This window comes from Accipiter gentilis, chromosome 23 (genome assembly GCF_929443795.1).
Source record: "Accipiter gentilis chromosome 23, bAccGen1.1, whole genome shotgun sequence".
Lineage (NCBI taxonomy): Eukaryota > Metazoa > Chordata > Aves > Accipitriformes > Accipitridae > Astur > Astur gentilis.
This window is the reverse complement of record NC_064902.1, coordinates 978509-993004: the sequence shown is the minus strand read 5'-3', so window position 1 is coordinate 993004 and position 14496 is coordinate 978509. Positions and strand designations below refer to the sequence as shown.

At 42.2% G+C, this 14496-nt stretch overlaps 1 protein-coding gene across 2 annotated transcripts in view; it reads right to left on the bottom strand.

Moving 5' to 3' along the window:
* The window catches only part of PHF2 (PHD finger protein 2), an 86645-nt gene that overhangs the window by 6317 nt on the left and 65832 nt on the right, over nucleotides 1–14496 (bottom strand). For both annotated transcript variants that reach the window (XM_049827054.1, XM_049827053.1), the window contains exons 13-18: nucleotides 13919–14038; nucleotides 12538–12656; nucleotides 11719–11897; nucleotides 11434–11507; nucleotides 9511–9668; nucleotides 1073–1350 (exon numbers count right to left, since the gene is read on the bottom strand). In XM_049827054.1, the coding sequence (XP_049683011.1) occupies nucleotides 1073–1350; nucleotides 9511–9668; nucleotides 11434–11507; nucleotides 11719–11897; nucleotides 12538–12656; nucleotides 13919–14038 (928 nt within the window). The remainder of the gene's footprint in view (nucleotides 1–1072; nucleotides 1351–9510; nucleotides 9669–11433; nucleotides 11508–11718; nucleotides 11898–12537; nucleotides 12657–13918; nucleotides 14039–14496) is intronic.

Genomic DNA, 14496 nt, shown 5'->3' with positions numbered 1-14496 from the left:
CACTAGAAGTCTGCTGATCAGATGTGGCACAGAGCCTCTAGAAACCGAGCCTGCTCACAACAAAACTCTCCATTCACTGGCAGCACAGACACATAATGAGAAAATCCACTCCTCCGTAGAGCAGAGCCTTGTTCATGTGTGGCGTCTGTCTGTAAACCACATCCCTGTCCAACAGCTTCATGGAGCTGCCCTTTCCCAAAGCACCTTCCAGCACTACCACTGCATCTCAGCACACGCAGTGCACTCTAAATGGCCAGGCAGCCTTCTGCAACACGTCACAGCATCTCAATTTTGCCTTGGTATCTCTGTTAATTATGTGAAAAGGCACACTCCACTTTTCCAATCGTAACAAATGATTTCTGACGGCCATGCTTGCCAGGGAGACTTAAACACGCACAGACTCTCCCGTTATGCAGCACACACCTCTACCAACTCCTTGCCGTCTTTGGGACTTCAGGCTTTCCAGTCCCTGTCAGTCTTCACATTATTACTTCTCTTCATTTCCTCACTTCTTATACTCAAAAATGCTCCTACAGATTATTATGGCAGAACCGATATAACTGGTGCAAACTGGCTTTGTGCCCATTTCTGCTTCAGGTGCTTGCATTCCCTGCCAACACTGAAAATAGCATTGGATCCTTTTTGCAAGGACGAATTCAACTTCTCACTCATCTTAGCTAGATATTTTATTGCTCTTGTGCAGACAGGGACGTTTCTGTCATAAGTTCCAGCACCTGTCACACATTGATGGGACAGGCTGACTGCTGCGGTTTCAGTGGGCTTCCACGCTTCTTAAGATCTTCTGATTGTGACGTGCCTCAAATACAGTCTACCTGGATGCCTGTATCACCACCAGCTGTGTAGTCAGTATACCTATCATACAGTGTTTGCTTAATTTTGCCATGCAGACCTCTTGTTGTTTGCACTCCTCCTTACCAAAATACCCAGCCTATTTCAATGTGACAGAAAGTGAGCAAATGTATCATGAGAAACATGGTGGGTATTTGCAAATGTGCACAAATACGTACATGCATACCCAGGTGCATACTCAGACTGCTTTGTTTGTACTTACCGTAATCTGAATCTTTAAAACAGGCATCTAAGTGGTCCTGGTCTTCATCATAATCTTCAATGTCAATACTGTTCTTTGTGCTTTTCTTTAGTAACCGCTTGCCAGCATTTTTGTTGCTGCCACCACCTGTTTTTTTAGAGTTTTGTGTAGAGATGGAATTATTTTTCGCCTGATTGGTACCCCATGACGTCTGGAGGCAGGACTCTGACGACTGGAGGTTTGCCATCGATAGCATGCCCTGGATTGCTTCTTGCGTGCTGGGTGAGGCAGGTGGCTGACTGCGGGGAAACAATGAGAAATACAAGAGCTATTAGTGATCGCAGAAAAACACGAACCCCTCACAAACAGTTGACTCCTTTCACTGCACGGTGTTGCTAGAAGAGATTTCCTGATTACTGCCCTTTGAGCAGCTGGGCACGCCACAAGTGACACCAGTTATTTTTATGCTAACAGCAATATCACAGACAGCACATTAGATTTGGAGTTGCTGCCCCAGAAGCCAGGAAGCGGTGTGCCGCACAGCTGGGCATGTGATGGGCAGCTCCCTGGGAGCTGCTGTCGCTGGTGGGGGAGGACAGGGGTCAGGTAACTTGTGAAAGCCTGTAACAGCATTCCCAACAACACAGTGTCTCTACTACCAACTCTGAGGGCTTATGGGTCAGCACTGGAGGCGGATGTCATGGTGGGCTTCTGCCAAGCAAGTAGAGGAAGAATCTGAACAACTGGAAGGAAGCTCATGATCACGGGCCACAGTTCACACTGGGGGCTGTCACCACTCCAGGATCTACTAGAAGAGCAACATGGTAGGGCACAAGCAATTCGAGAGATTTCTGCAATGCATTGGGAGGGTTTTCTGATGTGGATGTGGGATGGATTGATTACAGGAGATGCTGGGGAGATACAGACTGGGTGGGTGGACTACAGGGTGGGTGAAAACTTGAACTTGCTTTTTGGTATTTTATTGTCAATTGTCAACAGGCATGGCACATCTACTACAGAAAGAACTACATTCTTACAGAGTAGGCTGAGGTCAAATGATGTGTAATTCTGACTGGCATGTACACTTAGCAAGGTGGGAAAGCACCCTCAACACAATATAGAAGAATGTAGAAGAATGATAATCCCGTCAGAGAACACCAGACATTAATTTTGCATCAGGCAGAACACATCATCAAATAATTCCAGAACACTGGAGTTTTGGCAAATCGTGGAATGCAAAAAAACTTGCTGTGGTAATGATATTTTTTTACAGTTATGCAATAGAAGCCACTAACATACAGCATTTCCCAAGTAAATTAGCAGTACCACATCACTTTCTCTTACTTGATCTTAATTTAATCCACTTTAAACCATTACAGGGCTCCAGATAGAGTAACATACAAGACATAATGGGAGTTTCTGGGCACTAATTGCATTTATAAATAATCCTGAAAATGAATTAAGACGGGTGCTAGCAGCTAGCAACTCAACGAATAGAAGAACATCGAAAAACTTATTTAGGAAAGAGACATTTTAATCCCTTCATTATTGTGCCAGATGCCTTAGCCTTCTTTCTCCCTGTCAAAGGCACATTTTCCACCATCTATAAGAAATGAACATATTTTCTTTCATTTTTTTCCCCCAACTGTTTCTTGCAAACACTGGACTCTCAAAACACTGCAAACAGACCATCAAGCACTGACCACTAAATGGGCAAATTAGAAAGGAACTGCCTTAAGCAACACAAGCTTCAACAAATAAATTGTGGAATATGATCAAAAACAGTGGTTCTGGGAGTCAAACCACAACCTGAATGTGTGGGTGAAATGTCTCATAAAGACAGAGCTGCACACAGGACAAAGTGTTTCTCATTAGGGCATGTGCTTGTGTGTACTTTCATTAGAAGCATTTCAGCTTTCTAAGCCAAAAAAAATTCAAGAAGAATCAGGAAGCAATTTTTAAGCTCTGGAAGGCCATATCCCCTTTCTGTAGCTTCAACAATGATTTAAAAAAAAACATTTATGAAAGTAAACTATCTGTGAGTCACAACCATGACTTAAAACACATTTAAAATGAGCGTGGGAGCAGGAGGAAACCAGCCAGAGTGCTTCTGCCCCCATGCTCCCTTCCCAGCAGCCGGCTGGCAAGGGCCCTTCAAACGCACAGTGAGGTGGCACTTGGCGATAGCACAGACCCTGCCACTGCTCTGCAAATCCCAGCAGCCTTGCTTTCCTTTCCTCTCGCTAAAAAATGATGTTGTGGATGAACAGAGAAAAAGACACTTCAACAAACTGACTGGTAGCAGTCTGTGCCTTTTGCAGGGGGCTCCACTTCAGCATTTTGCACAGCCTCCCTTTTTGGGATTTTATTGCCTCCTTTTACTCTTCTAAAGACAAGGACACATGATTGAGAGATTAGTTTACTGCAATAACCGTTTGCTGCCTAGCAAGCATCTGGTGATTTTCAGCTGCGTATAGTGCAGGAACTGAAAGAGGTCCACACCGGGAACTGTCAGCTTCCCCTGCAACACCCAGCACTGCGCAGTAAACCCCAATGCAGCTGCTGCACGGTCCACAGGCAAAAGCACCACTCAGATGGCCAAAACGGCATGGCCAAAGCAGCATGGTGGCTGCCTGGATGACCTGCAGGGCTGGGCTGTGGAGGACGAGTCCGAGGTATGCCAGGCCCAGCTCCCACCCACAGCCCACGCCAAGCTGGTACGGAGCCCGACAGGCCAAGCCTGCACCCACACGGAGCAGCCTGAGCTCAGAAGCCTGCTAATGAGCCACGTGCATCGTCATCATCAGCAACTGCCTTTCTGCTGCTGCTCCCAAGAGTTGAAACTGGCAGCACGTTTTCATGTTATTAACACAGAGAAGCACCGTATCAGAAGGGAAAATCTGCTGTTAAAACTCATCCCCAATAAAATCTCCCCCAGGGCTGACCAGCCTGAAGTGCTGGTTAGGACAGTGTGATGAGGGGCAGGGAAGGGCAACTCATCTCTGTGGGAACCTGAGGAAGAAGACATTGGTCTGTATGGCACAGATGGCTTTGCACCCTACACACAGTGTTCTCTGCAACTATTTGTTGTGTTGTATTTAAGCCTCAGGGCCTCAGTGTCCCAGAACAGCTTGCTGTTGCTAGCGGTTATCTTCATCAGGGAGGAGAGCATAAAGCATCCCTTCAGGCTATGTTTTGGGGCTTTTACATTGCCCGCGTTACCCGCCTAGACTTGGCAAGAGCATCCTTTCCCTGACAGCATGTTCCAGAGCAGGTGGCAATAGGCAAACAGCTGTGATTGTGACAAGAATACACACAATTCAGCACAGACAGACTAAGGTTTTACCTCCCTAGTTGAGGCTGGTCCCTGTGCTGTCTGGGCACAGGAACGATCCCAACACCCTGAAGCTAGGAAAGGATATCATGCAGGCAGCCGGTGCCTCACTTTTCACAACCAATTCTACTACTGCCATCTCTGTCTGAGGGTTCAACATCTCTAGGCATATCATCTCCTTCCTTTCATAAGCAATTACTGAGGCTTTCACCTATATCCCCATATTTAGAAATCAAATTTATTAATTTCAGCAGAATATTACTCATTGAAGGGTGACTTCTTCCCCATTCTCCATGTTGCCTACACAGACGGCTGGAGGCACTGAAGGGCAAGGTGGAGATGAGAGACAGTAAGCTCATCTTGTCTCTGAATAACTATCGCTCAGTCTCATCTTATCATTAGGGGAAAAAATAGATAAGGGCGAAGGAAAGTCACAGGAACCAATGAACATTTTCTAAATGGAAATAAGAACTAACTTGAAAAAAAGAACTATCTCATGGGGTTACAGAGAAGACAGAGCCAGACCCTTCTCGGTGGGGCACAGCAACAGGATGAAAGGCAGTGGTCACAAGCTGCAGCAGGGGAAATCCCAACCCAACGCAGGAAGAAAAAGTCCTTGCTGAGGGTGGCCAAACAGCTCACACAGAGAGTCTACAGAATCCCTACCCCTGAATACATTTAAAACTTACCAGGGCAATGCCCTGAACAACCAGGCCAAACTTTGCAGCTGGCTGTGCTGTGAGCAGACGGCTGCACTAGGTGACTTCCCGAGGTCCCTTCCAACTGCCGTTACTCTGGAATGCTTCAAATAAGAACCACTGAAAAACAGTTATGCATGTAAGGGGAAGGCGATAAATCACCATCCTCTGTCTGTGACAGTATTTCCCTGTCATTTCTGCATTTCCCCTCACCCTGGGGCCAAAAGCAAATGAACTACAAAGAAGAAGTGGAGCCAAGACAGTAATGACTTATCAGTATTTTGGAGAAGTCACAGTTGTATAAAACTATGGAACTCAAATGATTTCAAGTACAAAACCAGCATTTCCTTCCATACTTGAATCACACCTGGAAACAACAAATAATTTTGAACAGTTCAAGATCACATGACTGCCAGTCCCTCCAACCTTTTTTTCCATATTCCATTTCAGTTCTTTCAGACTGTCTCTACATTTATAGCAGACCTTCTGCAGGACCTCTGTCATCATCTCTCCCCATCTTGCTACCATTGACACAAGTACAGGAGATGCAGCTCTCTAGAGCAATCCAGGTAATGCCACCAGGGCATTTGGTTTGGTCAGCTGCAAATGACAGTCCAATATCTTACAGAATAAAGTTTCACGCAATTCAGATAAGGTCATTATCACAAAAAAGCCCTGACCTGCTCCCTAAGTTACTGCTGGGGTTCAGCAGCACCGGGACTGGTCTGACAAGGCTCCATGTTTCCCACTTGAGAGCTGGCTCTCATCTGCACAGACCACTGTGTGAGCAAAGGAGATTCCACATAGGCCTACCTGCACTACTGCTACGTGAAGTATCCAGAACATACATTCATATATAGATGTATATATATAAATACATACATATGCCTACCCTTTATCTGCCTTACAAGTAGAGAAAGATGGAAATTGTTCCTGAGAGTCAGACACGACCACATTGGCATTATGTTGCGACACAGTATGTTTGCATATCATGTTTCTTCCATTTTTTAAAAAAAATCATGTTACGGCCATTTAAAAAGCCTAGCATAATTATGAAATGAAACATAGCAATTTCATTTATCAGGAGCTTTTTTCAATCAAGCTCCAACGCACATTGCCAAAGCCTAATTGTTTATACAAGAGCCAAAATTGATATGACACATTCCCACTGAACTACCACACACAGTGTAGTAATTCATGCAGACTTTAGTTATGTGACTGCGTTTGCAACTTTGATTTCAGAAACCACAAAGTCTACAAATACACTGTGTACAGAGCCCAGGCTGAAAGGAGGAAAAATGAAAGGCCAGAGTCCTACTCCATTGCTGAGCAGCAGTTTTAACCCATTGCAGATGGCAGAAGACACCTCCCAAGCAAGGAAGAGAATCTTTGAGGACCATTTCTTTAACCTGTTTTTTCCGCTTACCCCTGAATTTGTGCACATTGTAAGCAGGCAGCGAACCATGTTATACATGGAATGGCTAGTACTGTAAACATGGCCAAGGCAGATTTCTTTTAATTCTTACAATGGTTGATAAATTTTCTTATTTTATACCAAACTTCAAGCATGGGAGTCATATTACACTGGCAACTTTATTCCCAGAGTTAGATAACACCTAACTACCTGCTGACATGTCTAATTACCTGCCAAATGTGAGTGTAAATTCAACACAAACACTAGTTCCATTATGCACCATAACACAGAATGAAAAAGGAATTCACAGGAATAGTCAAACACACAACAAGTGCCAATGTGATTATTTCTTTTGAAGAGCACATACAGAGTTGGGGCCAAATCTCAAAACATCAGGAAAATCTAGAACCACTGACCCACTTGAACTCAGACAACAAAAAATATTCTATTTCCTCAGAGCTGCAGACACATGGGTACCTCTCCCCATACCCTCTGCAATCATAGGAGGTGGTTGGCTGTTTTGATCAACCACTCCTTGTTAGGGAGAAGGTAGTAATGGAGGAAAAACAGGACTAAACTGAGATTGTATCTCTTCCCTAGAAATAGCAGCCTCGTCAAGATAAGCCTTCTAAGGTTATGTAGTGACTATGTTACTTGCCTTTAAAATCATTGGCTTTTTTCACCCCATTAGGAATGAAAAGAGAACTCTTACAGTAGACTCTGCATGCACACCTCAGTTCAACACAGAGATGAGGATCCCTGTCACTGTGCTGCAACAAGTAATAAACTCTAAATGTTGATGCACAAAGGCAGGACTGTCTCTCACAGAGCTGCTTGGTACTTCCCAACAGTCAATATAATATGCTTTAATCTCTTGCAACCATCTAAGCTGTGAAAGAGACAATTGCCTAATAAATTGAGAAGCAAGACTCCCTCCTTTAGATTTCTCTGTAGCTCTGTCACCACACTGCAACCTTAAAAAATTCCATCTTCTGTCTTAACATCAAAAAACCTATCTTTTTTTTTTTTTTTAAACTGCTTTTAAAATTTGCTTCTATGTTTTCCCTTGGTAACTTATTCCATATGTTCCCCTTTGACCACAAGGCATATCTTTTGGAATTCTCAGTTATGGCTTTTAACTTCCAATCTTTCCCAGGTTTAGATAATATCTTCCTCTCTGAGGGGACCTTCTCATTCCATTTTAACAGATTCTTTCAAATTTGCAAGCTGTACTTTTCCTGGGTCATGCACACCCAACACCCACCAAAGGCACAGCACGGGTGAGAAGGACAGCACCAGTCTCTCTTTGTCTAGTCTGTTCTCAACTCTCAGACCACTCCTACGGCTACTTCTCTCTCCTCCACAGGTTCTGTGGCTTTGTAAAACCAAGGCAGACCTAGAGAAAGCAGGGAGGAAAAAAGATGCTGTTGGGGCACCCCAGCAACCACTGAATGTGGTATTTGGCTTTACTACTTAAAGCAGATTGGTTTTGCTGCTTTGCACATATAAAATGGTGCAACACACCTCTTGCTTCCATGCAACATCTGCTATATGAATCATGAGTAGGATAAATGCTGCTTCAAGCAGCCAGCCTGGAGAACCAACATGTCCTGCCTGCCTGGTGAAGATGGTTTTCAAATGAAGGTAGAGTGGAGATGGTAACTGGCTTACTAAATGCCAAACAAGAATAGCCTTACTGCATGTTGCAGATCATTTCCCACATCAACACCTAGCCTGTCATTCTCACCTTTCAGAGGATAATTCCTTTGTTTGCACAGCAGGCATATTTAGAGGCTAGAAAATTGTGCCAGCCATTTACCAACAGCCCACAGCTTCCAAAAGTACCAAGGCTGTAGTCCCTGTGGAGCGGTTGAAAGTGCTTGGGTGAATACCTCTGGTTTTCTACAGACGGGGGACAAATCATTCAGTTAAGACTGCAGCAGCAAAGATCTACTTAATCAGCAGACTACTCGGGAGTACAGGTCATAAGACATAGCAGTTCATGTCTACAGTGCCATTCTGTGCATGGAAGCCATAAAGTCAGTTGGCGCTCCCCAAACCCCTTCCCAGGTATTTCTTCCTAAGGTTTGAGTTAAGCAAGACATTTCCATATGTGAAGAGTCCCACTAGCTTCTTTTGAAACGTCACACGTGCTTCTATTACCTAATTCTCTATCAGTAGTTCAAGACCAGACTTGGCCTGTGAAGAGTGGAGGTAGTGAACCCATACATTTGTTTTCAGATGGGCCCCAAAAAAACCCTTGTTCCAGACAGTCCTGAACTGCAGGATTTGAGTCTAGGAACCTTATTTTTCAATTTTGCTTTTCTTTTCACTGCTCACTGTTTGGATTACTAAAAGATCTAGTGCTGTGCCTTAAGAACCATATTCCAGAACATGCAGTGTCAACTCCAACATCAACCTACAGTGGTCCCATTTGAAACACAACAAAGCCCGGGCAAGCACTTCCATTTTAGGTATACAAATACCCACAAAAGAGTGTATTTTTTCCAAGCCATGTGCTTTGGTGGGGAGAAGAATGGTGACCGGGGTGTGAGGTAGGGTACACGGTTTCCTATTTTCTTCTTTCAAACATTCGACATTCAGGGAACTGCATGGCACCTTACAATGCCTTATGGAAGGAATGCTGGTCATTTAGATCACTTTATTACATTATTACTATATTAAAAAACATTATTCATGCCCTCAAGTTGCATTCACTAAGCTGTCTCTTCCTTCTGAATGATTCATCTATTATAGTATTATTGCTAAAATGGATGTTCAGCATTTACAGATGTGAAATGCCTCTATTTGTTTAAATTATACCACCAAAATCTTACCCACAAACTTTTCCACCTCTCCCTCCAGATCACAGGATAAAGGAAGAATTTGCTTACTGGAGAAAAAGCAGTTACTGAGCTGCAAAATTCATTCTCTCTCTCACACACACATGCACAAAATCACAAGAGCAATTTTTGTTTACAGGTAAGAGGAAAAAACATCCCTTGGTGCATACCTGTTGGTGTTATACTCTAAACCCCCAACTTCCTTGCTTGCCTGCAAAAGATCAAGAATTCCTGCTGAACTTCCACTCTCTTTCTTTACTTTGGAATTGCGCCCTGGCTTTGCGTCTGTGTCAATGTGAAGCAAATCTTCATCTGACGAGTCATCGCTCTGCGAAAACAAGGAAAAGGCTCAAAAAAGTGGAAACTCACTGAATTAGTCAACAAGAACAGCACAATAACTTCTGCAGCCTGCTGCTCCTCCAAAGACACAGGGTTAGCATTCGTAATTTGCTTTCATTAAAGACAAAAAAAAACCCAAACAAAACCAGATACACAGTAAAAATCAGTCTCCTTGCAGCCTGTAGGCATGGTAGGTTTTTCTTTGTCCTTCCAACCCTGGAGAACCAGCTCTGAGATCTGATACTGTACATGGGATCAAACCACTCTAACTGTGGTGTTTCCGGGTGCTGTGTTCCCTTCTCAGCCTGTGTTCCTGTTCTTGAGATCATGACCCATGTAGCAAAAGAAGTGAACATGTGGCCATATCTCTGTCAGCTCAGATATGCATCAGGGCATGGGTCTGTATCTTGCAAGACTATTAACACAGCCAATTCAGACACAGGGACAGACCCACTTCTGCCATCCCTACTGCAAGAGAACAGGAAGATCTGACAGAGAAATGGGATAGACACATGTAAACAGTGGCATCTGAGGCCACTGAAGGAAGCTACCTGCATCTAACTCTTTCTGGGGCTGGTATCTCTATGCACTGTAGTCGAGAGTGTAATAGAACAACTTTTCTCCTCCATTCCTGCCCTGCTTTCAGGCCCCTAAAGTCCCAGCCCTTATTGCTTAAGACTGCCAATCACTGTTCTCTCCAGGAACTGGCCTCACTCCTTACTCTTCTGCACAGTGAGATACCAGCATGTTTTCCCCTGTTCTCTGTGCACCAGTCTCCAGATGTCAACTACTGACTCAGGCAAGGAGGTCTGCACTTGCTCTTGAATATGCCTGAGCCAAACCAGGATGAAAAGGATTCCTTAGCTCTTAGGGCCAAACATTTCAGTCACCTACAGATCTGTGTTAACAAGCTATTTTGCTTTTTCTGACTTATTCAGGTATTATAATATGAATTTGTATTAACCACAGTTGGGCAAAACATTTAATTTTAATGTCATTTAATTTCCAGCATTGAGCTTCAATGCTGACACAGAGCAAGCTTAACACCTGTGCTGTTCAGCTTCCTGAAAGTAAGCTACCAACAGGCACACTGACACTGCCTCAAGTTAGGGACATGCTAAAGTATCATGTAAGTCAAGCGCATTCTAGATGTAAGCCCGTAAGGGCAGAGGCAGATTCTGCTAAGTGATAGCAAACAAAACCTTTAATTGTTACATAATAGGTGTTAAGGGCTTCAAGTAACGTGAAACGCCAAATGACATGAGTTCAATTGTAGTAGCATTACTCTGAGTTTCATCTGTCAAACACGAACATGGAAATTTAATGACCAGTGTTCAACGCACATGGAGACAGGAGGGCAGACACAGGTTGGGAGCACAGCTTGGACAGACCCCTGTGCCTGTCAGCAACGTAACATCAAGCCAGGTATGACAGAAAACTCCTTCTGACCCTTCCCATTCCTTCTTATGGCTTGCTCCTGTTCTTGTGTTGTGATACAACTGTCACGGTCCCCACACGCTTCCCATCAGGCCTGATCATGTACAAGCAGTTGAAGCCACAGTACCAAATTATGCTTAGTCCTGGCAATGTCTGAATGCTACCTATTCTGGGCAGACTGTAACTGCAGAATGAAGGAGAGGATGTGACAACAGCCTGTGAGAAGGCTTTGCTGCTGCCATTACAGTACTGCCCCACATACTGTTAAGAGACATACAATGGGTGCTTGCTTGTGATAGGTACAATAATAACCATACCTTGTATGATACTGACTCCACCTTTGGCTTCTTAACAGGAGTGTGCTGCAGAGTGTCTTTTTTATCGGATAAAACTAAATTGAAAAAAAAAAAAAAAGAAAAGAAAAACAAAGTCATGGTTCTTTTCCCTTCAAAAAACAGCACTCGTAATCCACTTATATTTGACTGACAGTTAAGATATGGCTTTCTTTATTATAAATTACATAAATTTTAAAGATTAGTTTTGGACAATCAACAGCTAAGACTTTGTTGTGCAGTTACAGACAAAATAAGGAATATTCTTACAGGGCAGTTCTCTTTTTGTAGTGTTTTTCTTCCTTCTGATTGGAAACTCATCAATTTTTAGTTCACCATCATCTGACACATATTCATATTCATCTCGTACAGGTTTTGCTTTGTCTTCTTTAAAATTCTGCAGTGACCCAAACACACTAGTATTCAGCTGGGTTTTGACTCCCTTTGAACTGAAAAAAAATTACAAATCAGTAACAACACTTGGAGTGGAAAGCATTTTGTGAATTGACAGAGAGGAAGACAATGAGTATCTTTATGCAGAAATCTCAGTCAACTTGAATACTTTCAGAGGTGCCACAGAAATTCAAATAATTTTACAAACACATTTCTGAACCTACAATTTGTATCTCAAAATATGATGCTGACTAGAGTAGCTTTGGATGGCTTCAAATAAGCATTGTATTATTTAAAGCTGTCTCAAAGTGTATCATGATATGCATAATGCACACACAGCATGGAATTTTGGTATGCAGAGTTCATTTAAAAGTTCATTAAAAATGTACCCTGAATAGCATCTGCCCAAAATCCACCTAAAATAACTTAATTATTAAGAACCTGAAGTGCCAAAACATGAGGCCTGAATACTGAAGACACTACTCTCAAGCAAACTACCAGCCTCAAAGACAGGTCTTTGCTGTAATGGCAAATTAAGCTGGGTAAAATCAAGTTCTAGAGCAAAGAACTTTTTCCATAAGTGTATATTCTACATTGACCAGAAAGGCAGATTTTCACCTTCTTGTATAAAAAACCATAAATAATGACTTTAATCTGATTTTTTAGTTGATATGTATTGTCATATTTTTTACTTACCCAAGCAACTTCTTATTAGAGAAAGAGAATGTAAATTTGTTGTCCTTATTTCCTGATAAAGGTGTCTTTTCTGATTTGTGTTCCTCTTCCATTTTTAGAAGTGAATCAGGTTTACTGTTCTGAAAGGCCAAAGACCCAAAACAATAAAATCAGTTAAATGAGTTGTTGATATTTCAGATTCCTAGGTAACCTCAGAGAATCCATTGATCCATATGCACAGAAAAATATGTTCCCTCAAATGTGGTAAGTAATAGAGGATTATACTCTTCCATAGACTAACATGGGTTTTAGTCAGGGATTTGTCCCCATTCAAGAAGCACTTCAGCACCAGTTTAAGCAGTGCCTGCCACAAATACGATGGCAAATTTAAATATTGCTCTCTTAAATTAGTATGGATTGAGGTAAAATACTAAACACACATTTTGTGAATCAGAGCACAGGCTAAGCACACTGCTCATCAGCATCATGCCCGTGTGGCTAAGGACAGATTCTTGCACAGTGCTGTAACCTTGCAAACACAACTGCATTTTATTCCCAGGCTCCACTTGCTTCCTTCACACCTTCAGAAGAGCTTTATGAATTTAGTAATTTAATATCAAAGTCATCTAGTACAACGGAAGCCTTTGATTATTTTTTAAGCATCACCTTAATACTTTCCTAAGCTGTACTTTCTATGGAATTAATTGGTACATATTGATCTAATCACATTAACCATGACTTTCTGTAACACAAAAAATTTAGATGTCTCTAATGTTAATGATTCATGATTCTTAGTAGTTTCCCTGAAGCAAAGAACAGGTACTTTGGTTTTGTTTTGGGGAATTTGTTCACCTTTGTCATTAGATGTTCACAACGCAGGCAAAATGCAGACAGCTATTTCTGTGAGAAAGCCTAGTGTCACCTTGTTTTAAATGGGACCTGGAGAAAAAATGTCTTATTCTATGAATGAATTTTACTCACCCTACATTAGCCCTCCAGGAAGGCGAGCTTTTAATTCATGTGGCATAATTCAGATTTCATTAACTCTACTTTTATGCCATCATTAGTTATTGATTTCTCTGGAACTACTCCAGACTTATAGTACAACTACGTTAATGTAAGAATTACGAAAGAGATCAGCACTGAAAAATCTCGCTATTAACAGTGTTCCCACTTGCTTCACTAAGGATGAAGATGGACAATTCAGCATATACTTTTGAAGAACCTGGCCCGCCCTTCTTAATCAGTGATTACTTGATCATTTTCTGCTCAAAATTTTTTCTTTGGGAACTGAAAATTGGTGCCTCATACTCTCTACTTTGGTAGACCTATGAACATTTCTCCACCCTTGATTTATCACTATGTGGCAGAATCAGCAGCAGAATTTAACAGGAGACATTACCTTATATTTCCATTTGGCTTCTGTTTTGCTTTTATTTTGCTCTCGAACTTCAAACTTCTCCACCTCATTCTGCTTACTAGCAGTTTCCTTATTGGGAACACTTAAAACATTCTTTGCAGCCTGGGGAAAAAGTCAGCATGTACTCTTAATGAGGATGGAGTGCTGGCATGTTACAGAAACACATTTTTTATCTGGAATATAACATGATATATTTTTGAAAACTCCTCTTCTGATTCATTCTTTTTGAATCCAAATATGAGATTCAATCAAATATTGCTGTTTCAGAGAATGCAGAAGACTAGCTGCATTTCTCCTTGATATACCAACATACAAGAGTACTCTAAAAACATACTAATCTCGTGCCTATGGCTCCACGGACAGGTTTCACAAACTGCATACAAACTACTAGGAAATTCAGAAGCATTTTAGAAAAGCCTTACGGATACTTCTTAACAAACAGCATACAATACATTACTCTGTCAGTGCCTCAATGAAATCCTGGCCCCTACTGAAGTCAGCAGCAAAATTCACATCAAATTAAAGGACATCAAAATGAAACTTGTCATACATAGGCAAAA